General features: G+C 39.7%; 3 protein-coding genes across 12 annotated transcripts in view; 1 reads left to right on the top strand and 2 right to left on the bottom strand.

The window, feature by feature from the left end:
- The window catches only part of GUCY2C (guanylate cyclase 2C), a 140,937-nt gene extending 120,890 nt beyond the window's left edge, over window positions 1–20,047 (bottom strand). For 8 of the 10 annotated variants that reach the window (XM_045061421.1, XM_045061419.1, XM_045061424.1 and 5 more), the window contains exon 1: window positions 19,461–20,047. The gene's annotated coding sequence lies outside the window, so the exon portion shown is untranslated. Of the gene's footprint in view, window positions 1–4,805; window positions 4,867–19,460 lie in introns of those variants that run through there. The other 2 variants (XM_045061416.1, XM_045061413.1) reach the window with 2 other exon arrangements.
- Window positions 20,048–20,186: 139 nt separating this feature from the next.
- Window positions 20,187–20,605, bottom strand: LOC101095347 (histone H4). The gene has a single exon (XM_006933534.4). It carries the CDS (start codon window positions 20,549–20,551, stop codon window positions 20,240–20,242), a length of 312 nt encoding a protein of 103 aa, XP_006933596.1. The 5' UTR covers window positions 20,552–20,605; the 3' UTR covers window positions 20,187–20,239.
- A 3,031-nt stretch (window positions 20,606–23,636) lies between these two features.
- On the top strand, window positions 23,637–24,306 carry H2AJ (H2A.J histone). The gene has a single exon (XM_003988442.6). It carries the CDS (start codon window positions 23,746–23,748, stop codon window positions 24,133–24,135), a length of 390 nt encoding a protein of 129 aa, XP_003988491.1. The 5' UTR covers window positions 23,637–23,745; the 3' UTR covers window positions 24,136–24,306.
- The last annotated feature ends 2,803 nt before the right edge of the window (window positions 24,307–27,109 follow it).

The following is a 27,109-nucleotide window of genomic DNA, read 5'->3' on the forward strand; positions in this document are numbered from 1 at the left end:
CTGTTTTTCTTTGTTGCTCAAATTCCACATTTGAGTGAAATCATATGGTATGTGTCTTTCTCTGGCTGATTCACTCCTACTCTGCCATCTTCCCCAGAAGTCTATTCCTCTGATTCTTTAACACATCTCTGTCTTTTGCTTTTTGATGTGTTCCATCAATATTTTTTCTCCAAATGCCATCTTAGTTCAAACCTTTATCACCTCATGTGGTTACAAACAGCAGCTTTTGAATTGGTTTGCTAACGTCCTCTAACGTCAGCTTCATTTGTACACAGCTACCTGTATCACTTTTCAAAAATATAATTAGATTAAATAATCAAAGCAAAATGTATCGTTTATAATATGGCTGCTAATTTGCTGAATTCCAGTTATCATAATGTCATTTCTTAAAGAAATATAGTATGGACATTTGGAAAACCTGAATTGAAGTCCCTGTGATTTATATATGACCTTGAAGAAATTGCTTAACTTCTGGGCTTTAGTTCCCTCATTTGTAACATAAATTGGTATATATGATCTCTGAAACTTCTCAATTCTGATTTTGAACAAAGCTTTACCAGTCTGCAGGCATTCAGGTCTTTGCATTGTACTCCACATTGTATTTCCTGAGACGTTTTCTCACTCATCAATGATTAAGGAACATTAATCAGTGACAGGCATTATGTTAGACTCTAGGTATAGCTAAATTCTCTGCCCAGAGAAACAGGACAGAGCCATCTACCTACATATTGGTACTACATCAGTACATAATCAAGGCCATACTAGGGGATTTATATACAGCACAATGGAAGGGGGAAGGATAAGAAACAAAATCTAACTCTGCCTAGGGAAGCTAAATAAAGAGGATAGGAAACCTTAAGAGAAAATTATAGATATAAGAAGAAAAAAAGAAATGAAAAGCAAAGAGGTCATTGATGACCATAGAATGGAAAAATTCAATGAAGTATTAAATAGAAATCTTACTAAAGTAGGTTGAAAATTAAATATAAACTATTAGGGGCACCTTGGTGGCTCAGTCTGTTGAATGTCCAACTTCAGCTCAGGTCATGATCTAATGGTTTGTGAATTCCAGCCCTGTATCGGGTTTACTGTTGTCAGCACAGAGCCCGCTTCAGGTCCTCTGTCCCCCTTTTTCTCCCTCTGCCCCTCCCCCCATTCACACACTCTCTCTCGAAAATGAATAAACATTTATAAAAAACCTATAAACTACTAGTTAATGCATTGAGTTAAGTCGATATGCTTATCTCTCTTCCTTCTTCATACTCTTGAAAAAAAAAAAGGGTACAAACCTCCACAGAAAAACAATAAGGAGAACACAGCTGACCAGACAAATCAACAACATTGGGAAGGTCAAAAGATACAAACTTCCACCTATAAAACAAATAATTGTGGGGATATAACGTACAGCATGGTGGCCATAGCTAGTAATACTGTAGTGAATATTTGAAAGTTGGTAAGAGAGTAGACCTTAAAAGTTCTCATCACAAGAAAAAAAATTTATAACTATGTTAACTAGACTTATTCTGGTAATCATTTCATAATATATACAAATACTGAATCATTATGTTGCACACCTGAAAGTAATATAATATTATGTGACAATTATACTCCAAAAAAAAAAAAGCGAGCAAGGGAACTTACATATGAGACTTGTCCTGGTGGCTGCAAGACAAGTAGCTCTTTATGTGTGCCTACCAGAATCTTGAAAGTTTATACAGAGGCCTTAATGTGTTCAGTCATATAACCAGTCCACATGGTCTCAACAATACATTACTCTCTCAAGGGAGTGTCCTTGAAATGGCTGCTAGGATAGGGATAGTAGGTAGAATGTACATTCCAAGGACAGGGGAAGGAGTAGGGAGACTTCAGTTGCCTGAAGTCAGTGGGCAGTCATGTCCTCTTGGTGACTTCCTCTAACAAGTGTTTTCGAAAACAATTACACCTTTAGATCCTATGATATGTTTAAATACATTGGGACACACTTTGATTTCTTTTTTGTTTTTAATGTTTATTTACTTTTGAGAGAGAGAGAGAGACAGATAGAGTGTGAGTGGAGGAGGGGCAGAGAGAGAGGGAGACACAGAATCTGAAGCAGGCTCCAGGTTCTGAGCTATCAGCGCAGAGCCCAATGCGGGGCATGACCTGAGTGGAAGTCAGATGCTTAACCAACTGAGCCACCCAGGTGCCCCGAGACAGAGTTTGATTTCTGTGGGGAAATGTGGGGATCAACCATGACAGGTAATTTTTAACTCCAAGGAAAGAAAAAATTTGTCCAAGAAATATAATCATAGAGTATATGGCTCAGTTAGGAATAATGTTAATGTATGTATAATAATGTAACTACTTGAATACTAACAACCAAAGAATTTTAAATAATTATACTTGATGGATGGGGGTCAGAAAAGTTTATGAGTAGGTAGGAGCGAGGGATATGTGAATTCTCCTCCTCCATGGTAGGAAGTGAATAGGTAACATCCTAAACTTAAAAGTTTAGATACAGCAGTATTAGCATGTTATTTAGAAATACAGAGATGTCGGGGCACCTGGTGGCTCAGTCGGTTAAGTGTCTGACTTCGGCTCGGGTCATGGTCTCATGGTTCATGAGTTCAAGCCCCACGTAGGGCTTTGTGCTGACAGCGCAGAGCCTGGAGCCTGCTTCAGATTCTGTGTCTCCCTCTCTCTCTCTCTGTTCCTCCTCTGCTCACACTCTCTCTCTCTCTCTCTCTCTCTCTCTCTCTCTCCAAAAGTGAATAAAGATTAAAAAAAATTAAAAAAAAAAAAGAAATACAGAGATGTCACCAGAAGAAAAAGCTGATTTCTGGAAAGCAGAAATTGGGGGAAGACAGGAACAGCAGGGGATTTCTGCTTTTCAATATACATTTTATGGAACAATTAGATTTTAAAACTAAATAAATGTTTTATTTTTATTAAAAAGTTAAAATTAACTTACAAAAAGAAACATTGACTAACAGTAAATGGAGAATTTCTGCTGAAATAAGTTTGCATATTCCCAGCAATCTTCCAGATTCCAAGAAAGTATAGAAAATAAAAATTAGGGGCGCCTGCGTGGCTCAGTAAGTTAAGCATCCAACTTCAGCTCAGGCTACGATCTCACAGTTCAAGGGTTCGAGCCCCGCATCAGGTGCTGTGCTGACAGTTCAGAGCCTGGAGCCTGCTTCGGATTCTGTGTCTCCCTCTCTCTCTGGCCCTGCCCCGCTCACACTCGGTCTCTCTCTCAAAAATAAATAAATATTTTTTAAAAATTTTAAAAAGAAAAGAAAAATTAAACAACAGTTTTAAAAAGATCTGAAGAACAAATGACAATCATAAAAAACTGGTAATTGCAAATATGGTTCCAGGACCTAGAGAGATAAATTTGAGAGTCAGCTTTGTATAAGTGGTAATTTAATCCACTAATTTGAACAAACTCATTTTAGGCTGAATAATGAATGAGAAGAAAATGAGCCTTTCTGCTAGAAACAGACTCAAGATCCAAAAACTCAAATACTAGGCTAGGGGTGGCATGAAAGGGGAGGTGCGAAGTCCCTAGTGCCTCGCATCTGGTGAGAAACTAGAACCATGAAAAGGGTCACCAAGAGAGGACCTTCTCACTTTCGAAAGAATGCCTGAAAAGAATCATGGCACCTGCTGGGGAAAGTGGCCTGTGTCAAGTCTTGCTCAGAGAGGGAAGAGAGAAAGTGTCAGCCTCCATACTGGACCAGGAAACACTGGCCATTTTTGTTTGTTTGTTTGTTTGTTTGTTTGTTTGTTTTAGTAGGCTTCACTCCAATGGGGAGCCGGACTCAGGGCTTGAACTCATGACCCTGAAATGAAGAACTGAGCTGAGATCAAGAGTCAGACGCTTAACTGACTGAGCTACCCAGGAGGCTCAAAAATTTTTTTCTTTTCTTTTTTCAAGTAAGCTCTACACACTCAGAGTGGGGCTTGAACTCACAACCCCAAGATCAAGAGTCACATGCTTTATCAGCTAAGCCAGCTAGGTGCCCATGTGTAAGATGCGCAATATCGCTACAGAGCATTAAAGATAGGCTACCAATTCAGGACCTGGGACTGAACTGAGAAGCCCAGTCAGTGATGTGTATATAACCTTAAAATTATCAGAGATATGGTAAAATTAAACAGTGTATTGAATCACTGACCCAGAATGCCAGGGAGATAAGAAGATGCTGAATCAAGTAGCTTTGGGCCATGAGGGACTGACTGAGGCACTTTGTTAGGGGTAAATAACGCAAGCTCCACAGCTCCATTGCCGTGATTCAAATCTTGAGTCTACCCTTTACTGACTATGTGACTTTGGGCCAGTTTTGCTACCTGCCCAAGTCTCAGTTTGCTTAGTTTTCTAAATAAAAATAGCATCTACTTCATAGGATTTTTGTAAACCATCCTTAGAAAAGAGTAGGCAGTCAAATGACATATCTGGTAAAAGTTTAGTATCCAAAATATATAAAGAACTTATCAGCTCAACACCAGAAAAAAACAAATAATCCAATTAAATGGGCCAAAGATGTGAACAGACATTTCTCTAAAGAAGACATATAGGTGACCAACAGACACATGAAAAGATGCTTGATGTCACTCATCATCAGGGAAATACAAGTCTAAACCACAAGGAGATATCACCAGACACGTGTTAGAATGGCTAAAATCAAGAAGACAAGAAAGAAGTGTTGGCGAGGATGTGGGGAAAAAGGAACACTCGTGTGCTACTGGTAGGACTGCAAACTGATACAGCCACTCTGGAAAACAGTATAGAAAGTTCCTCAAAAAACTAAAAGTAGACTTACCATATGATACAGGGTCGCCTGGGTGGCTCAGATGGATGAGTGTCCAACACCTGATTTCGGCTCAAGCCACGATCTCACGGTTTGTGGGTTCGAGCCCCACATCAGGCTCTGTGTTGACAGTGCAGAGCCTGCTTAGGATCCTCTCTCTCTCCTTCTCTTTCAAAAATAAATAAATAAACTTTATTAAAAAAATATTACCATATGATCCATTCCAGCACTGGATATGTACCCAAAGAATGCAAAAACACTAATTTGAAAAGATATGTGCACCCCGTGTTTATTGCAGCATTATAGCCAAATTATGGAGCAGCCAAGTGTCCATCAATTGATGAATGGATAAAGAAGACATGGGGTGTGTGTGTGTGTGTGTGTGTGTGTGTGTGTGTGTGTGTGATGGAATATTACTTAGTCATAAAAAGGAATGAAATCTTGCCATTTGTAATAATATGAATAAATCTAGAGGGTATAATGCTATGTGAAAAAAGTCAGTCAGAGAAAGACAAATACCATGTGATTTCACTCATATGTGGAGTTTAAGAAACAATACAAACAGGGGCTCCTGTGTGGCTCAGTCTGTTAAGCTGGCTTAGGACATGATCTCACGGTTCATGGGTTCAAGCCCTGTGTCAGGTTCTGTGCTGACAGCTCAGAGCCTGGAGCCTGCTTTGGATTCCGTGTCTTCCTCTCTCTCTGCTCCTCCCCTGCTCATGCTCTGTCTCTCTCAAAAATAAAATAAACATAAGAAAACCAAAGTGGGAGGCATCACAATCCCAGACTGTAGCCTCTACTACAAAGCTGTAATCACCAAGACAGTATGGTATTGGCACAAAAATGACACATAGACCAATGGAACAGAATAGAGAACCCAGCAGTGGACCCATAAATGTATGGCCAACTAATCTTTGACAAAGCAGGAAAGAGTATCCAATGGAAAAAAAGTCTCTTTAGCAAATAGTGGTGGGAGAACTGGACAGCAACATGCAGAAGAATGAAACTAGACCACTTTCTTACACCATTCACAAAAATAAACTCAAAATAGATGAAAGACCTAAATGTGAGACAGGAAACTATCAAAACCCTAGGGGAGGAAGCAGGCAACAACCTCTTTGACCGCAGCCGCAGCAATTTCTTGCTTGATACATCTCCCAAGGCAAGGGAATTAAAAGCAAAAGTGAACTACTGGGACCTCATCAAGATAAAAAGCTTCTGCACTGCAAAGGAAACAATCAACAAACTAAAAAGCAACATGGAATGGGAAAAGATATTTGCAAGTGACATATTGGATAAAGGGTTAGTATCCAAAATCTATAAAGAATCAACACCTGAAAAACAAATAATCCAGTGAAGAAATGGGCAGAAGACATGAATAGAAACTTTTCCAAAGAAGACATCCAGATGGCCAACAGACACATGACAAGATGCTCAACATTACTCATCATCAGGGAAATACAAATCAAAACCACACTGAGATACCACCTCACACAGGTCAGAGTGGCTAAAATTAACAACTCAGGAAAACAGATGCTGGTGAGGATGTGGAGAAACGGGAACCCTCTAGCACTGTTGGTAGGAATTCGAACTTGTGCAGCAGTTCTGGAAAAGTGTGAGGTTCCTCAAAAAATTAAAACTAGAACTACCCTACGACCCAGTAATAGCACTACTAGGAATTTATCCAAAGGATACAGGAGTGCTGATTCATAGGAGCATATGTACCCCAATGTTTATAGCAGCGCTTTCAACAATAGCCAAATTATGGAAAAAGCCTAAATGTCCATCAACTGATGAATGGATAAAGATGTGGTTTATATATGCAATGGAATACTACTTGGCAATGAGAAAGAATGAAATGATGCCATTTGCAGCAATGTGGATGGACTGAAAGGTATTATGCTAACTAAAATAAGTCAGTCAGAGAAAGACAGATATCACATGTTTTCACTCATATGTGGATCTTAAGAAACTTACCAGGAGACCATGGGGGAAGGTAAGGGTAAAAAAAATAGTTACAAACAGAGAGGGAGGGAGGCAAACCATAAGAGACTCAAATACAGAGAACAAACTGAGGGCTGATGGGGGGGGTGTGGAGAGGGGAAAATGGGTGATGGGCATTGAGGAGAGCACTTGCTGGGATGAGCACCGGGTGTTGTATGTAAGTGATGAACCACAGGAATCCACCCCCAAAACCAAGAACACACTTTACAGACTGTATGTTAGCCAATTTGACAACAAATTATATTTAAAAAAATAAATAAACATTAAAAGTTTTTTTTAAAAAGAAACAAAAAAAAAGAGACAAACCAAAAAACAAACTGTTAACTATAGAGAACAAACTGATGGTTACTAGAAGGGAGATGGGGAGGGGAGGTGAAATAGGTAATGGGGGTTAAGAAAGGCACTTGGAATGAGCATCATGTGTTGTATGGAAGTGTTGAATCACTATATTGTACACCTGAAACTAATTTTGCACTGTATGTTAACTACATTGAAATTAAAATTAAAAAATCTTTTATTATACTTTCTTTGGATTAATTCCATTTTTCCTAATATTTTAAGTTGAATACTTAGCTCATTAATTGTCACTCTTTTTTCTCATGAAGAAACTTATGTATAAATATTTCAGCCTATAAATTTTCCTCTAAGTAGTACTTTGGATGCATTTCAGCTATGCTTTGTTCTCTATACGGTACAACTATCTTTATAAAGGGTAAAATGGAACATGCGCTTTCTAGATTAAAATCTTTTATTGATTTTCAATTACACTTACAAGAAAACCCCCAATCTTTTTGGAGCTGGTGTGCCACCCTCTCCAGCCTCATCCTGTCCCACTCTCTCCCTCCTTCATGGCGGCTTAGCCACACCAGCTTCCACTCCTTCTTAGATGTGCCACATTCTTTCCCCTTACATCTCATTTCTGTTCTTTAGCACTAGGCTTAACTGCTATATCCATGAGAAGTCCCTAACCACTCTAAGTTAGCTCCCTAAGTCCACCAGGAAATAGTCTTTATCACATCCCTTATCTCCTTCATAACATTTATCACAATTGTATATATTTATGTTTGATAACGTGGTTTTTTTTTCTGTCTTTCCAACTAAATTGTAACTTGCATGAGGACTTCTAGAAAATAGCTAGCAAACAGACTGAAATTAATGGAGTAATAATAGTAACATTAATTGCATAGAATATCAACACTATAACAAGGCAGGTGAATACTAATGAGATTAAATACATACTTTTTCTTAAATTATTGAAGACTGTTCAAGTTATCTAAATCTGTTATAATAGAGATAACATATATAGTAGAGATCACATATATAATAGAGATAAAAATGGATTTTTTGCCCCAAGAGTATTTTTTTTTTCTGAAAGATTAGATTCTGTTATCATTGTCTGGGATTCCACTTGCCACCATCATCAGATGAGGCACCCACCAGAACCATAGATCCTTCTTATCCTTCTTTCTAGTCAGAGCACCAAACTGTTGGTTGGTGATGGCCATAGAGTCCACAGTGGAGGCCACATGCAAGTCCACCATCCTCCACAGATCCACTTCCTGCTGTGTTCAGTCAAGCCCTTGTTATAGTCAGTCAAGAAAGGACCACTGACAGCTTTCTCAGGCTTGGAGACTTTTCTTCCAGATATTACAAGATATATAAAGGTAGCCATAAGCTAAGATATGCAATATGATGTGACTATTTCACACCATGAAATGATCTCTAGCTTTTGTACTTTTGCCTTGTCTATAAATGATACTTTTGAGGATTTATTTAAAGGTCAAGTGTTGATGGCTCATATACATTAAAGGAGTTTATTAAGTAGCAAAAGTCCTTGAGACACAGAGAGAATACTTAAAACTTGGATCAAAATCTCTGAAAGAACTGGAAAAAGATGATAGACTGTGTAAAAACTATCGTTGAAATATTAAAAATAACAGAGGAAGAAAAGAAAATAGAAAAGAAATTTGCCAGATTCTATTCAATGAACAAAGTACTAAGGAACAAAAAAAATACATGAAAGATACAACTTAAGCAATGATGTTTTAACTTTTGAATAAAGTAATTTTTATTTTTAGTAAAATGTGAAAAACTGTATGTTATTACCATGATCACTTAAAGTTATTGACATATTTTATATTACTTTCCAAGATTTGATACAATCAATCAATATATATTTTATTTTACTAAAAACTTACAGACAACTGACCAAAAACCTGGCTCATGCGGTATATACTAGAAGCAGTAAAATTGTTTGGCAAATACATTGAAACACCTCCGAATACATACAAAAGTTACAACTGTTCTTTGATAAGTCTCCTTAGATGATATCTAAAATGTGGATAGTTATCAGGCCATTTCAGTTTAAAATTATTCATGAGAGAGAGCCAAAGCATAAGAGACTCTTAAAAACTGAGAACAAACTGAGGGTTGATGGGGGGTGGGAGGGAGGGGAGGGGAGGTGATGGGTATTTAAGAGGGCATCTTTTGGGATGAGCACTGGGTGCGGTATGGAAACCAATTTGACAATAAATTTCATATATTAAAAAATAAAAAAAAATTATTCATGAGAGAAGCATCACAAAGCAGAAAATGAATGTCCTCAAATACATCCATATGTCGTAGTCCCTGTCTTCCCTTTTCAGCCCCTCGTTGATGACTGTGCATCAGGAGTCTGGAGACTGTCGTGCTATCAAGTGAACTCATCCTCGAGGCCCTCAGCCTTTGTCTAATCTGCTCTCCTGCCTTTGCTCCACCCACTTCACCTTGTGAATAGTACCACCAGGGGTGCCCTGCCAAGTGTGAGAATCCCTCTACCATCTCTTCACCACCTTTACCTGACTATCACCAGGTCCAGTCAAATCTAGCTTGTTAATGTGGCATTAATTTACCCTTTCGCATCCATTTTCCACCCTTCCTTCCCTGGTTCTTACCTGTCTCTTGGGTGATGACATCATATTTACTGCAGTAACCTCCCATCTTGACACTCTCAAATTCACTTGTGATTGCTTCCCAAAGGATCTTTTTAAAATACACATTTGACTAGAGGACACTCTCTGGTTATTCATAAATAACTTGCAAATTATTTCAGCTGAAAACCCAAATTTCTTAACCGTCATGATATAGTCTTTTCCTGTACTAGTCCAATCGCTCACGTCCCACCACTGGAGACTAGATTGGAGACAGAGTACATATCCTCTAGAATACTTTTCCTCACTCTTCCCAGAAAAATTTATTATTCTTTGTGCTTCTGAATAGCTGTACTTTTTTCATATTTCTGGAGTCATATTTATAAAACAGTTTAGTAAGTACTCATTTTTATTATATATAATGTTACAGACCCTGAGACCCGTGACTTTGTTTCCCTGGAGTCTAAGATCATGCTTGCCACACATGAAATGCACAGTCACAGTGTGTAAATTATAATGCATTGCAAGAATGATAGCCCCACCCCTTCTTCTCTTCCTCTGAGTCAGTACCTGGGATTTTCCCAGACCTGAACACTGCAGTGCAGTTTCCGGCAGTGGTATATGGCAATGAAACATCATAACAATGGCATTATTTCATTATCAGGCACTATTTTCCCAACAATAATCATAAGTCTCCCCACGGTTTTCTAAATAATTTATTTTTAGATAGATATACATTAAAGGTTTATTTTTTGATATTCTATCAGTTCTGTCTTTAAATATTCCAAAGGATTAAGTACTTAGGCGTGTTGGGAATGGCAGGGATGAATTCCCTAGTGGAATATAAATTTGGTAAATTATAGAGTGGTCATATAACCTGTATCATCATGCCTTCAAGTTTGCTTTTTGATTTTTCAGTAAGCCTCTCATAAAAAACAAAGCTTTAATCGTACTATATTGAACAGCCTCATCCCAGACCTCTGCAGATTTCATGGCATTATCCCCCAAAATTGTATGGCTGTAGTACCTCCATTGACTCCACTGATAAGCCACAAGTCCTCTTTTAAGATTTCCCATAAACAATCTGCCCATGAACAAACACCTCTTTGTTTTAGAGGAAATTTCTTATATTTTAATATTTATTTATTTAAAGTTTAGTTATCTCAAAGAGAGAGAGAGAGAGAGAGAGAACACAAGCAGGGGAAGGGCAGAGAGAGAGGGAGAGCAGGCTCGGTGCCATCAGCACAGAGTCTGGGGCGGGGCTTGATCTCAGGAACCAGGAGATCATGACCTGAGATGAAACCAAGAGTTGGTCTCTCAACCAACTGCACCATTCAGGTGCCCCTAGAGGAAATTTCTTGAGTCAATATGCACAAGTATTATTCTTCATTATTTAGCCACATCCCATTAAGTTCTGTTTTACTTAGGTGAGAAGACAGATCAGTGTTAAAGAACATTTTTGATTTCCCTACAGCTTCACTCGACTAAAAATGAAGCATACATACATACACACCTGAATCTAGTCAGGAAAGAATGCTCTCTTCTGATCAAGGATACCCGTCCTCATTGGACTATCATAATAGTAAGGAATTATTTTGTATTGCATTAATAAGCCTCTAAATGTTTTGGATTTGTTCAGTATCAACATTTGTAATAGAAAATGTTATTCACAGTTATAATTTATCATAAGGGGCAGTTTGGAGGAAGAAAATAATGTGCTAATTTGGAAAGTGCACTTGTGAATAATATTACCCATTTAAACCAGATAAAAGAAGACAAGATGGATGGAATGTTGAAAAACACTCGCATTTGAAAAGATGAGCAAGGAAATAAAGATAATAAAAGAGATTGCACAAAAGTAGAGAATACTAACATGGTTGTGAAAGACAAAAGACTCATGTTTCCAGAAAAAGACAAATTGTTAACTGTGCAAAATGCTACAGGCAAAGCAAACCAAAGCATTCCATTCCCCTGCTTCTCAGGCACACCTACTCTTCCTTTCGTCACGATTACATAGCCACATGGAAAAATAAGATTTTTGATGTGACTCCCTGAAATGTTCCACCTTTCAACCTTTATCCCTTTTGCAAGATTAAATGTTCTAAGATCCCCACACCTACTCAAATCAAACACATAATTTGCTATTTGGAGGGGCAAATATTTTATTGAATTCTGAGGTCAAAACACTAACCAATATTTATTTTATTATATTCACATAACTCAATATCATGTTTCAGGTCTTATGGCTTTTTAGTTAAAACTGTGTAATTTTTAAAGTCTATAAGTATGTTCAAATTTTGGCTTTCTTCAAAACTAAAATAAAGGGGTGCTTAGGTGGCTCAGTCAGTTGTGTCCGACTCTTGATTTCAGCTCAGGTCATGACCTCACAATTCATGAGATTGAGCTCTGCACTGACATTTTGGAGCCTGCTTGGGATTCTCTGTCTCTGTCTCTGTCCCTCCCCTGTTTGTGCTCTCACTCTCTCTCTCTCTCAAAATAAATAAACATTTAAAAAATTAAAATAAAAAGGAAAAGGAGAAATTGGAAAAATATAGATGAAAAAATTGGTATACCAGTGATCATATTTCTAATATGTAAAATGATTCTTTAAAGCAATTTCAAAAACACTAACATTCATATTGGAAATGAAAGCGTAGACAACAAACACCAAAAATTCACAAAAAAGAAAATCCAAATGACCTATTGGTATCTGAACAAGTAGTCAATCTTTCCATAATAATTCATTTATTAATCCAACAAATACTTACCGAGACATATTTTGCATCTTTTTCAGATGAAAAAGCAGAATACCATTTTTCATATGAAACAATGGTAGTTCTAAAAATATGATACTATTCAGGGTTGATAAGAGTGTGGAGAAATGGGCACTTCTAAATCTCCCATTTAGATATGGGAGAGTTTCAAAGGGGTGTAGTATTTCTCCATGGCAGGGAGACACATATTTCAAAAGTCGTGCATTTTCCTTCACCTAGAAATTCTACCTCTAGGAATATATTTAAGTAAATAATCAGATATGTTCATAGGATTTATGTGCAACAATATTTTTTGCAGCATTATTTATAATAGCTCCCAAAGGAAACAAACAAAATGTCAAATGGTGAGAAATTGGTTAAATAAATCATGGTGTGTTTGTACAACATCTAATAAAAGTCATGTGGAAAAACAGTTAATGGAAAATATTCTTGATATGTTGACAAGTTTAAAAAGCAAATATTAAACTAATATATATGCTATCATCCTGATTTCCTGATTGTTTATAAATGTTTAAAAGTACCCCCAAATATAATACAGTTACATGTGAATATAATATTTGCACATAATACTATAATATAAACTAAAACGTTGACAGTGATGACCTCTGAAGGCAGGACTCAGGAGAGTTTTTAAAAATGTGTTTCCTTTAAAAAATAAATGTGTTTCCTTTGCTTTTTCTCTATATCCTATTGTTTCCCTATTAAATAAGCACTGCTTTTATAATAAGAAAAAAAGTTACAAAATTGGATTTTTATAATTAGCTGATTGATAACCTAAGAGTAGTTTCAGTATAGTGTGAGGGTGAAGGTTTTTAAATTTGGTTAAGTAGTGATTTGAAGAAGTAGAGGCAATCAATATAGACTGTACCTCAGAACACTTGGCATTTAAGTGCAGGAAAAGATCCAAGGTTAGGTTTAGAGGGAAGTCAGGTTGAGGACAAAGGAGATGGAGAAATATATATATAATATATATATATTTATATATAATATATATGTTTATATATAATATATATATTTATCATATATATCATATATATAATAATACATATTTAGGGTAAAGAGAAAAAGACAGTGGAGAAAAACATTTGTACATAGATTAAGGTAATTTACAGATATCGTTATTTACCCATGTAACTTTACATATAGGTATAAGAGAAGAAGAAAAATGCAAAATAGTATGCTAACTCATAGTAAAACATGTGTAAATATGACAACATATTAGGTTGTATTAGTCAAGATTCTCCAGAGGAACAGAACCCATAGAATATATATGTATACACACACACACACACACACACACACACACACACACACGCATATACAAAGACAAGTTTTGTCTATCCATATATATATATAGAGAGAGAGAGAGAGAGAGAGAGAGGTTATATGTAAAAATTATATATATTATGAAATTTATATATTATAAATATATATTACATTATAAATTATTATAATGTAATATATAATATCATAAATATATTATATTATATTATATTATATTATATTATATTATATTAGAGAGAGAGAGAGAAATTTATGTTAAGAAACTGGCTTACATGATTATGCAGGCTGGCAAGTTCAAAATCTTAAGGGTCGGCCAGCAGACTGGAGACTCAAGAAGGTCTGATGTTGCAGTTCAAGCTCAAAGACCTGTCTGCTGGCAGAATTCAGGCAGTCTTTGTTCTATTAAGACCTTCAACTGATTGCCCACATTATGGGCAAAGTCTACTGATTTAAATGCTAATCTCATCCACAAAAAAATCATCCTCACAGAAACATCCAAAATAACATTTGGTCAAATTTCTTGACCCTATCAAATTGACACTTAAAATTATCATCACAAAGGTACTGATGAAAAATGAAAATAGTTCCGCCGGGTAGCAAGATTGCTAGTTTTTCTTAATACTGTCTTTAAATTTGTTACAGTAAAGGTTAGGCATAATTTATTAACAATGAACTCATGCTGTTCAAAACTCAGAAGGGCTTCAACTTTTATAATGCCTAATCTTCAACCACATTAACAATTATGAGGTCATTATACTATCTATACATTATCGCTGACTCCTAGAATTCTTATCAAACACCAGTATACAATTACATTCCTGACCTAATTTGAGTATGTCCCATCAACATTTACGGAGTGGAAACATCTAATTACAAATATAGAAGTATATGGGACACTAGTATAAATATGTGGCATTTATATCTTTTGGGAAGCAGAGGTCATGCAGCCTGGGTTTTAGGTATAATGTTACCACTAACTGGCTACAGCCATTTGAATAATTATTCAAGGGACATGAGTCTGTCAAACTACAAAAAACAAGAGTGACACTTGCACACTAGCCTTAAAGAGGTGTTTTAAGGAATAGATGAAATAATAGATTTTGCCTTGAAAATATAAAGAGGTCCAAAATGAAATAAATATTTCTACAGTGATTTAGGGAAAATTAAAGAGGAATCAAAAAGGTATCAGAGAGGAACAGATTTTACTTCCAGTCCCTCATAAGCTAATCAGAACTTCCAAACAAGGACAGGCCTAAAAGGACACAAGTCATTGGTTAAGGGATGGGGAATGAGTAGATGTTTATCATCATAATGGTAACATCCAACATTTAGTAAATGTATAGTAAGTGTCAGGCAACCTGCCATATATTGCCTATATTATCCCTTTTAACCGTCATAAAATCCCGAGAGCTGTTATTGCCATGTTATAGATGTGGAAAATGAAACTCAGATTTGTTAAGGGACTTACCCAAAGCTACTACATGTGGCATGATGCTTCCTGAAATTTTCCTGTTGCTCTAGGCTCATGACAAGGGGCCCCTCTGGATTCCAGGTTTTATAGTGGGAAGTGAAAGTACAAACCATCCTCTCCCCACTCCACATCTATTGAGCTTAGAGCTAGTCAGCCATGGAGGAAGGAAAAGTTTTTTATACTGAATAAGAGATTGAAACTTTAAGTAGATTTGACTTTTAATAACTGAGACAGTGACCAAAACGTAATGGAATCTTTTCAAGATATCACGAGGTTAAAGGAGAGATCTGATAGAGAATGGATGAAGTTTTCACATTTGTCTCCTGAGTTGAGAATATTCAATAAACCAGTTACATTTGAGGGTGGGAAATGGAGCAGTTACCCAGGGTCCTTCAAGAACCTCCACATAGACATAAATATGTATACAGGGTTCATCAAACAATTCCAAACACAAACTGGGATGGGAGAGATACTGCCAATATAGACATAAGAATAGCCAATGGAAAATATTTAAAGATACACATATTATGAACAGAAATTATCTGTGGATTATAGTATTTATGAGGATGTCAGATGTTGGGTGAATCTTCTTTTGTTGTCCCAGAATTCATACCTAGAGTCCAAGCTGTGGATAAAGAGGCATCATGTACCTCAAATTCTAAAGACAGAATTGCAATCAGACATTGCCTTTCCAGGCTTACTAAAAGGAGGCAGAATCGGTTCCACCGCCATGAGCTGCTACTTCCGTGGGAAGATAAGGGTAATCACAGCTATGAGTTATCAGTCCAGAGAGGCATTTGACAGCTTTTTTCTCCTCCTTCCTTAGGGGAGACTGAATGAAGAGAATTAATCTCCTATTCTGGACAGACATATCCACAGGCACTAGACTGTTTTGCCTGCAGCCACCTAAGCAAGAGAAAAGAGAATGGACACAGATGGTAAAGCTGAGAGAAGGGATGGCAGCAGTTATTACCTTTGGGCCACAACCTGGAATGTAACCAAATTACTTTCTTCCTCTGATCACTGAATTTAGAAACCACGGCAAAAATCGTATTTCATCAAATATTTAAGCAAGACTATTCCCTGGAAGAATTTAAATGTTAATGATCACCTATAGAATCCTTATCTCCCTTCTGGGTCTCCCACTATAAATCAGGGACTCTTCTTTCAAAGAAACAGTTGGCAGGTCTAATTGAGGAAATGAAATCCCTTTACACCCTTACCCCTTACATGTGAAATGTAAGAGATACAGACAAAGCTATTTTGGGAAGGTATATATAACCTATAGATAATATCATATATAGTAGAGTAGTGTCAATGATACATTCTTCCCACTTGTAATATACACATACACATGTGCATGTGTATATGTATCCTTTCCATATGCACTATATAACCTTCCCATTAATCCTCTGGTCATATCATGCTTGTGAAAATTCATTTCAAAGTAAAATACTTAAAAATATTGATTTCATTATCAAAGTATTTATACTTGTAGAAAACTCGGAAAATACAGCAATATCTAAAGATGAAAATTAAAATAACCATAAACCTCTATTCATTAATAACTACTGTTAACATGTTGGTAAAGGGAAAGATTAATTGTAGTGTTTTACTATATCAATATTGTGCTCTATGTAGTTTTATATCCCACTTTTAAATTCTTACTTATACACATATTTGTGCTTATTTGTGCTTACAAATAAAAGACTTGGAAATAAGTGTTTCTGAATGTAGAATACTAGCAATAATAGCTATGATAACATTAGATGCATGAAAAATGAAAGGTTTCCAGAACAAAAAAGAGAGCTTAGAAATTGAGTGATATTTAAAGTATTTAACAAATGGTTACGGGTAATAGTCACTGGCTGATCAGAAGGGAAACCAGGCACAACAGTCAGCTTGTCTCCACACTCGTGTGTCTGGGCTGAGTATTACTCCTGCATAGGAGGAGACAAAGCCTTGAGAAGCCAAATAATCAAATGTCACACTGATATTTGGCAACAAGATCACAATTACCATCTAAGACCCAATTTCCTGTCCAGGGTTTTTCGTACTTATCAGGTTGCCTCCTTATATGAAAGCTTTCTGAAATGTATAAAGTGCTATTTAAGTGTACATTCTAATTAATATTATCAATACAGTTAAACAAATACACAGAGATTAGTACACAGGACCAATGAAATATCCAACAGTAGGAGGTCCCCAATACACCAGGCCTGGGAACTACTGTGACCTTTGTTCATGACATTTGTTCTCTAAGCTTGGTGTGGCATTCCCCTTCTAATACCATCTGACCTTTGAAGACAGCCCTACACCTGACAAAATTTGTTCTGTGCACCAACAGCACCTCATTCATGCCCCTCTATTAGAGTAAACCACACGTGTACCACCCTCCCGATGTCTACTAAGAAAATAGAAGCTTCTTGATAACAGACACGTGCTTATTTATCTCTGAATCTTCAAAACTTAACAGTACTTGGAACAAAGGAGGCATTAAATGTTCAAAAATCAGAAGAGATCACTTTGCTAATTTCAACAGCATCCCGTTCACATTTAAGCGAGGCATTACAGAGAAGTTTTAAGTTAACAAACATTTGTAGTAGGCATTTTAATTTTTTAATGTTTTATTTACTTTTGAGAGGGAGAGAGAGTGTGTGAGCCAGGGGAGAGGGAGGGAGGGAGAGAGAGAGAGAGAGAGAGAGGGAGACACAGAATCCAAAGCAGGCTCCAGGCTCTGAGCTGTCAGCACAGAGCCCGATGCGGGGCTCAAACTCATGAACTGTGAGATCATGACCTGAGCGGAAGTTGGCGGCTTAAGTTGGTGAGCCACCCAGAGGCCCCTGCAGTAAGGCATTTTATTAGTCAACTTCAGAAAAACCTCAGTTCCAATTTCAGATACTTTGTTGTATTCTCAAATCATGTGACCCAGTTTGGGTTTGGAAAACATGATTACTTTAGGACCGCTAGTACTACCATAGGACTCATACAAATATAAAGATTTCCTGTGCTCCAATAATTTGGTTATATTTTATAAAGAGCATAAGACATGAGCAAAAATAGCTATGTTCCAAGGGAGAACGTGAATTCTATTAGGCAGTTAGGAAGAAATAAGGCCATCACCAAAAATACAAGCAAAAAAAAAAAAAAAAAATAAGCAATTCCTAGTACGCTAAATACTTAAGGAATAGAACTGCCATACAAATTATTGAACTGCCATACAAATACTTATATCCATGACCCACTGGGGTCCTAATCTTCACTCTAATATTTGATTCATGTTAAATTGGAGATCTAATAGGTACATTATCTATCTACCACCTACTTACATTCACCCTTCCACGGTCAACAAATACAGAGGCACCAAAGTGTGCCAGACTTTGCTGTTTCTTTTAAGTAACTCAGTTTTTTCATTTGCATTACAGAAAGTTGAGCTTCTGGGGCTGTCTCAGTACCCTAGAAATTTAATTAATACCAGAATCACGAACACACTTCAATCTTTATGGAGTAGGGGAAAATACTTAGAAGTGAAATATCAGCAAATAGGGCCAAGAGGCCTCCATGGCAGAAGCAGTGTCATATAAAGGTAAGGCCGAAGGGTGCAGGATCTAACAGGGTTGGGTTCAATTCTTGCCTCCAATTCTTACTCCCCCATTATCAGTTTCCTCGTCTGTAAAATAGCAATAAATACTTCATAAGTTTGCTGGGGAATCGAACGCAGTAATGGGACACAAAGTGTTCCAAAGCGCCTGACCCCCAATAATTGGTATAATGCCAGATTCCGCTTGGAGAATACTAGAAATGTTTCCAAGTGAGCTCCGTTCCCGCCTCGCCCCACTGGCGGCCCCTGCCGGCCAGCACAAAGACGGGTCCCCAGGGTCCTGATCCTACAGTCGCCTGGGGAAAGCGCCCTCAAACAGGCCGCCCCTTGCTCCGGGTTTCCAGGCCACACGGCGGAATCACTGGGCAGGACCCGCGATTACACAGCTACCTCGCCCCCACCATTTCCACCGAATTTATCAGAACGCGGGCCTCCGTCCATCTCCCACCCACAGCCCCGCCGACGGCTCAGAAAAGGGCTTTTACTCTACAGCTAGGGCTTATCTCCTCCTGAACAGCAGCACGATGCCGCCCCGCACCCCTGGCCGCACTGCCGGCTAACTCCTGGATCTCCACGGCCAGGGGTCCGAGCACCACCGCCAGGCATTCGGGCTGGGATGCTCACCCGCTCCATGCCGCTAACTGCAGCTGGCCACTGGCCGAGGCCGCGAGCCTTGGCCCCGCCTTCGACTTCGCCCGCGCTTGGCCGCCTTTATTCAGCGTCTGCACTGGGTCACCTCCTACTCAAACGTCAGCAAAGAAAATACTCACAGAAGGCGGCACTACTGCGTGCCACACTAGAACCGCACTTAGCACTTTCCGCGCTATCTGCACTTCCGCGTTCTCAGGGGCCAGGCAACCGTGCCGCTCTGACGAGGACCCGCCCCTCTGACGCGTGGTCCCCAGACCCAATCGGAGGCAGCACCAACTAGCCCTAATTTGCATAGAATCCTGTATATAGGCTCAGGGACAGAGGCCTCGGCCGCTTACAAGCCAACCGCCACATCTAAAACGTGGTTTTTCTGCAGTGGAGATGCCTCCTTCCCTCCAATGGAACCCGAAGTCACCTCAGGAGCCCAGTGTGTATGTGTACCATAGAACGAGGTCTCCACCCGGTACCGCACTCCCCACACTACATCCTATGCGAGCGGCGCTGGGCCCCTACTGCAAGCACTAACCGCCCACACCTCCCCCCGGAAGACCAAAGCCCGCCGCCTGCAACCCGCAGCTACCCTCCGGGACAGGTACTTTCAGGACACCGGGCTGGTGCTTTTCACCCAATGCACCGATCTGCGTCTAGATTCCACATTCACACAGTAAATGCAAAGTGTTCGCTCTTTTCTTGACGTCCTGGGGGCCCTTAAAAGGGCCTTTAGAAATGTGGAGATAAGCCGCCGGGACTGCTCAGCCACCGAAGCCATACAACGTGCGGCCCTGGCGTTTCAACGCGTACACCACGTCCATTGCCGTGACGGTCTTGCGCTTGGCGTGCTCCGTGTAAGTCACTGCATCGCGGATCACGTTCTCCAGAAATACTTTAAGCACTCCCCGGGTCTCCTCATAGATGAGTCCCGAAATGCGCTTGACACCCCCTCGGCGGGCCAGCCGGCGGATGGCGGGCTTCGTAATACCCTGGATGTTGTCCCGTAAGACCTTCCGGTGGCGCTTGGCGCCTCCTTTTCCCAGCCCTTTGCCCCCTTTCCCGCGACCAGACATCCTTTCAGTACGCAAAAACCTGAAAGCCGAAGAGCAAGAAGCTAGAGGTTACGAAACTGGAGACCAAGCCTTATATTGCCTGGCGGCGGACCTGTTTGAAAACCTCAAGCAAGTGGGCGGAGCTCTAGGCGCGAAGGGACCTTTTTTTCCACCCTCCCAAAATGAGGGTGGAGCTGTGAGCAGAAGGAGTTGACTTTCGTTGTTTGCTTTCTTGGGAAAGCTTTTTGGTACTTTTACTGTAAAATTGAGGAAAGACTCATTGGTATTTCGTTTTCTCAACGCTTGAATAAAAATAGGCCAGATTTATGCGCGCTGGCTTCCTCTCCCCACCTCCTCCCTCCCGTGTCCCCTCTATACCCATTCTCGCGCGCTTTCTAGGAATGCTTACTTTATTAACAGCATTCCCAGACTAATATGAAAAATAAATAGTAGCCGGGAATGCATTCTATCTTGTTAGATTTCAAAGCAATTAGCTTTACACCTTTTCATCTGTGGATCTTTTCAAGTCACTAGTGGGAGGCAGAGGAGATTTTTTAATACTTTTTTCTCTTTTGTGACCCCCGCAAAGAAAGAATTAAAATTGTTTCAAAAAAGATCTTATCCCCTCCTCACTCCTCCCAGACTTTGCCTTATCACTGCTTGTGCGCCCTTTACAGATTATTCTGCCTTCTCTGCCCTCTTCCCCAACCCCGCTCACTTTTGCTTTTCAACAAATAACGATTTCTATGATTATTTAGTTGAAATAAAGTAAATTTCTTATTTCATTCAAACTTTAGGTTCTCACATCTTCCACTTTAAAATTCAGAGGTCTTAAAATAATAGAGCCCATGATCGTAGCTTTAAAGAGTGATTTGTATTGCAAATAGCTCATCAGGAGGCTTTCAATCTTTTTCTTAAGAGAATCCCTGAACAAAATGAAACTCTCAGTAGTTTCACCGCTCTAGGATACAGGACTCTCTGTCCTCCCAAAAGGTTTTATTGATAAAAGGCAGCAGTATTTAGAGGATGATTCATAACTCTTTCCCAGGCACTTAACATCTGGAGGAAGGAATATTGTAGTGAATTGTACTCCCTGTCCCCAGTCTTTAACTTTCTAAAAAAAGCTTTATAGCAATTTTTTCGATAGGTATAAATGATTATAATTTACCCATCCTTACCCATCTCCATAACACATTTTCATTGTTAGTGATAAAAGAGTCCTCAGAATACTGTGTGTATGACTGCAAAAAATCCTGACTAGTCATATTGTACTACATGACTTTAATCCTTGACAGGAAGAAAGAAAAGTCTACCAGATCTTGAAGAGATCAGGATTCTTATAACGGTAAATTGGTTGATTAACTTATATTTTATTAAGACTAAAAAATCAAAGTTAGAACATTTTCAAGTTAGAAATCCTCTTGCTGACAAGAATAAAAGGAAAACATATCCAAAATAATCATTGTTAAAAGTTTCCCTTAATACAGGCAAAATTTAAGCAAAATTTACAAAACTCATATCAAGAACATGTTAATAAATGCACCGGAGGTTTGTCCATTATTCAGTTTATCTAGCAGTTGTTGGATGCTTACTAACATATTTATCTTCAAACACTTTGGGATACCTACAGAGCTTATCAACTGGTAAGTGGTACAGCCAGGATTTGGACCAAGGCAGTTTGGCTCCAGAATGAATGACTTAATCATAACAGTATACTGCTTCTCAACTTCAAAGACATTTATTGAGTGTCTACTATGTATATATAGGCTAATCATTGCTCTAGGCAATAAGGACACGTACAGAAATAGGCAAAAATGTGATTTCATTGCAATCAAATCTTTAATTAGGATGGTGGGAGGGTAAATTTGTTTTACTTTTAAACGGATACTATAATCCACATAAAATGTTGCTTATTTTAATGTGCTTAAAACAAATAGTATAATTGTATAATTGTTAAATTATGTCAGTGAATTGTTAAAAAATAATTTCTTATAAAAAAAACAAAACAACTTATTTTGTTCCAAATCCTATGGCCCTGCAATTTAGGTAAGTACAGTTGCTACCATTCTTTTTAGTCTTTTCAGGACTGGAGCACCACAGGGGCAGCAGAGGACTGGGAAAGGGAACTACCAAGTGCCACCAGAATGTCTTAGGCGACCATATTGATTTCCGGACTCCTCTACAAGGAGACCCTCAGTCTCCTTGGAGAACATGATCAGCAGCGCGGTGATGAATAAGGAGCAAACCAGGGCCAAGATTTTGTGCTTCAGAAACTGTGCTGCTCCTGCGGCCTCTCCCTGGAATCCAGAGACTCTTTTCAGGCTCATAACCTCAAAGACAAGGCATGTTAGGTTTTGGCTAACCGAACTTGTTGCAGTCTCTGAAGAAAGCATTCACGTCTAGTCTAGCACTCTAGTTTCGCAGTCCCTAGAAGCGAAGATTGGCAACCTGTGAATGGCAGAATTGCGCGGGGATCCAGTGTCATCTAGGCTGATTAAGAAAGTTCAGATGGTCAGTTCAGTCCGAGGCATCTTTTGGAGCCAGCTCCCCACACTGTTGAGTAACAGCAGGCGCATCTGAGTTTGCAGGATACAAGGCGCGCATGTTTAAAGAAACGGCAGGCAGAGGGGCAGTGTTGCCCACAAGCGTGGGGTCTGGAGTCAGGTAATTAGCTGGTTAGGATGCTGTATACGGTGAGAAAATCCACCTACCGGGCATAGCAAAGTAGGGCTCACCCTGCGTCCTCAATTGCTTTTAGTATTTCTTGCTGGAGTGCTTCGTACTTGTAGACAGAGTAGCTCTTCCAGATTTTTCAGTTTCTAACCATGGTTCCTTAATTCTTATGACGTTCCTTGGAGCAAACTTGCACGTTCAAATCTCAGGATGCACTGAATTCAACGAAGGCCCCAAACGCAGAGCGGGCCGGTCCTGCGTATTCATATGGGGGGTTATGTAAATGAGGACTAGGAGTTTGCTCTTTTGATTGGAGAGAGCTGGAGAAGGCGGTCCCTCAACCAGGAGCGCTGGTTGGAAGCGGAGCCTGCCTGTCATTGGCCAATAGAACTGAGGATGTTGCTGCGCCCAATGAGAAGGCACCGCCTAGTGTCAGCACAAAGTCTTAAAGGCAGTTCCGGTGTAGTACTTCACATTCACTTGCTCAGAGCTGGATTGCTGCGTTTTGCTTCGCAGGCAGGAGTTTTTGGCGAGAGGTGAACATGTCTGGTCGTGGAAAGCAGGGCGGCAAAGTGCGGGCAAAGGCTAAATCTCGGTCCTCCCGCGCGGGCCTCCAGTTCCCGGTCGGTCGAGTACACAGACTGCTGCGCAAAGGTAACTACGCGGAGCGAGTAGGCGCTGGGGCGCCCGTGTACCTGGCGGCGGTGTTGGAGTACTTGACAGCGGAGATCCTGGAGTTGGCTGGCAATGCCGCTCGTGACAACAAGAAGACCAGAATAATCCCTCGCCACCTGCAACTCGCCATCCGCAACGACGAGGAGCTAAACAAGCTGTTGGGGAAAGTCACCATTGCTCAGGGCGGCGTCCTGCCCAACATCCAGGCCGTGCTGCTGCCCAAGAAGACGGAGAGTCAAAAGGCGAAGAGCAAGTGATCCTGACGCCACCACAGGGGAGCTGGCTTTCCCAGCAAAGGCTCTTTTCATAACCGCCCGCAGTATTTTTCAATATACTCGATGTCATGGAAGGCTGGCGGGATATAGTGGGGGAGGTGGGCGGCGAGGGGCCCGCCAAGTCCAGGGCCAATAAAGTCGGTGAAAATCGTGTGGTGGAGAGAGCTATGTAGTCTCGGGGACCTTCCGGATGACCCGGGGGGCAACCGGGAGACCTCTGGAGCAGGTACTGGTGGGTTGGCTTCAGCGCTTTGTGGGCTACTTTGGTCCGCACCCTCGAGGCGTTTTGTGGGCGGATAAAGGAGACCAGGAGGGACTCACTGGCTTGGAATTGGGCAGAGTTGGGGTCTCTCCCTACTCGCCTTAATGCAAAAGATAGGCAGAGTAGGGTGCGGTTGCGGCAGGGGGATTATTTTTACACCTCTTTCCCAGGGCCTCTTTCCCAGGGCTTTCACTCTTCTGTCTTGTCCCGGCTGTTCAGGACGACCCAATTCGGAAGACGCAGTAGGGGCTAGCTGGTGTCTGGCAGGACGTTGGCTTACTGGCCATACTTTTCAAAAGATGGAGTAACTCTCAGTCTTGGAAGAGTGGTTCTGATGACACCATGTCAACAGATTTTTCTTAGCCTAATAGCTGTTGTGTTTACATGCTTTGGATAGCAGGTATTTTTATATACACACTTATGTTCACATTTCTTTAAGGTGAAGGAAACATCCAGTAAGATGTGTAATACAGAAGCATGAGTCATGAGTAAATTTGTTCTCCTGACACTCATGTTGCATAACAGTGCAGTGTCTTTAGTCATGAATTGCTTATGCTTAGGAGCTTTTAAAATGATTTTCTCACGATGGCCTTGTCTCCACCATATTATACTCCTTTGGAAATGTAATCAATTTGATTTTGCTTCCTAACAACAAATAAGTTGCTTGAAGTCTTTTATGTTCCCCCATTGGCATGGAGTAAAGATCGCATCCCAACAGTCTTCTAGGGTTTGCATTGCTTAATTGTACAGTAATGCTTTAATAAACATGGGATGTATGAAAATGTAAGGGTAAATGACGTAAGTGCAAAAAGAAACATGTCTCAGATCAGGAATCCATATTTAAAAGTTTAAACCCTAGCCATCCTATTCTGTCCTCAACTGACCCTTCCATCTTACCCTTTTCTGCAAGTTTCATCCTGGCCCACCAGGCCCACAAGTAGGATCCCAGTTCAGATTTCACATCTTTGGAGTCCTCTTTCCTATGAGTCAGAGTTGCAGTCTTCCTTTCAAAAAACAAACAAACAAACAAACAAAACATATATATATATTTCTTCATTTTGGTAGTGTGTGGCCCATTTTCCCACACTGACTTTGTTTATTTCTTCCCCAGTATTTATTGAGGAAGTACAGCTGTGAATGAGGACAACTAGATTTCCACTCTCTGTGAGCTCACTTCTTTTTCCTGGTAACTGAAGACAGGACATTGAACAAAGAAATGTTAATATCAGAAAAAGAATCCCCTTCAGCTTCCATTAATACTTGTGTCTGTCTGCTGCTTGTGGAAATGAAGGTCGGGATTACTTCTCCGACATGGTCAACTTTGAGGGCTACACACATCTTTGTTAGGAGGCAGATTATTGCCCCCTAATTCCCCAGGAGAATAGACTCCAAGGGTACCATGGGCAGGTGCCAAGATGTCCACAGCTATTTATTTACTGCACTCCTACCTTCCATCCAGAAGGCTTCTTCATGTGTAAAACAGTCATAATACCAATTTTAAGGACTGAGATAGTTCATTTACTATATGTATGAGGCACATATTAGGTGCTGAATAAATTAAAAGAAGTATGATTTCCTACAAGATCTGGGGTTACCCTTATAGATTAAGGTATAACTGTAACAGGCTTTGGTTTGGTTTGGTTTTGTTTTTTTAGCACACAATCATTAGGATAGTTCTCAGTGTTACCACTTTGGGGTGTATATATATATATATATATATATATATATGCCTATATATATATACATATATATATGCCTTATATATATATATACATATATATATGCCTTTATATATATATAAGGCATATATATATGTATATATATATATAATATATATATATACACATATATATGGCATATGTATATAAAGTGTGTACATATCCAATGCTGGTTTTGACATTTAAGTCTTTTTTTAAATGTTTATTTAGATTTGAGAGAGAGAGAGAGAGAGAATGAGTGGGAGAGGGGCAAGAGAGGGAGACACAGAATTCGAAGCAGGCTCCAGGCTCTGAGCAAATGGTCAGCACAGAGCCTGACGGGGGGCTCAAACCCACGAACTGTGTGATTATGGCCTGGGCCGAAGTCGGAAGCTCAACCGACTGAGCCACCCAGGCGCCCCGACATTTAAGTCTTAATTTTGTAAAAGATTTGAGGCATCTGAAAGGTTATTACCAAAATGGTGGCAAAACAAGAACAAGGGCCCCCAAGACATTTATAAGAAAAAAGCAATTTTTCTTGTTCCTCTGAAGATTCACAGGAGTCTGTCTAACCCTGTTACATGAAGAGCAAGCCAGTCAAGCCTAAAAGTACAACCAGTGCCCCCTTTCCTGCACCACCTCCACTGCCCCAGGGATTGTTTCCCCTCAAATACTTCCCTTGCTGCAAGACTCAATCAGTCTCTCACCATTTCCGTAATTTATGTATTTGTTTCTGTGTTCGTTCGTTCATTCATTCATTCATTCATTCATTTATAAGAGAGTGGGCACACAAACCTGCACCTCAGCAGGGAAGGGGCAGAGAAAGAGGGAGAGAGAGAATCTTAAGCAGGCCCCATGCCCAGCATGAGATCATTATCTGAGCCGAAATCAAGGGTTATGGTTAACCGACTGAGCCACCCAGATGCCCCTCACCATTTCTGTTTTCAAGGGTTTTTTTAAACCTGAATAATTTGTTGGCTGTTAAAAATGCATACTT

The sequence above is a fragment of the Felis catus genome, chromosome B4 (assembly GCF_018350175.1).
Source record: "Felis catus isolate Fca126 chromosome B4, F.catus_Fca126_mat1.0, whole genome shotgun sequence".
NCBI classification, from domain to species: Eukaryota; Metazoa; Chordata; class Mammalia; order Carnivora; family Felidae; genus Felis; species Felis catus.

Excerpts from the sequence above, each read along its gene's own strand:
- LOC101095347 (XM_006933534.4), bottom strand. The coding sequence starts at position 20,551 with ATGTCTGGTCGCGGGAAAGGGGGCAAAGGGCTGGGAAAAGGAGGCGCC.
- H2AJ (XM_003988442.6), top strand. The coding sequence starts at position 23,746 with ATGTCTGGTCGTGGAAAGCAGGGCGGCAAAGTGCGGGCAAAGGCTAAA.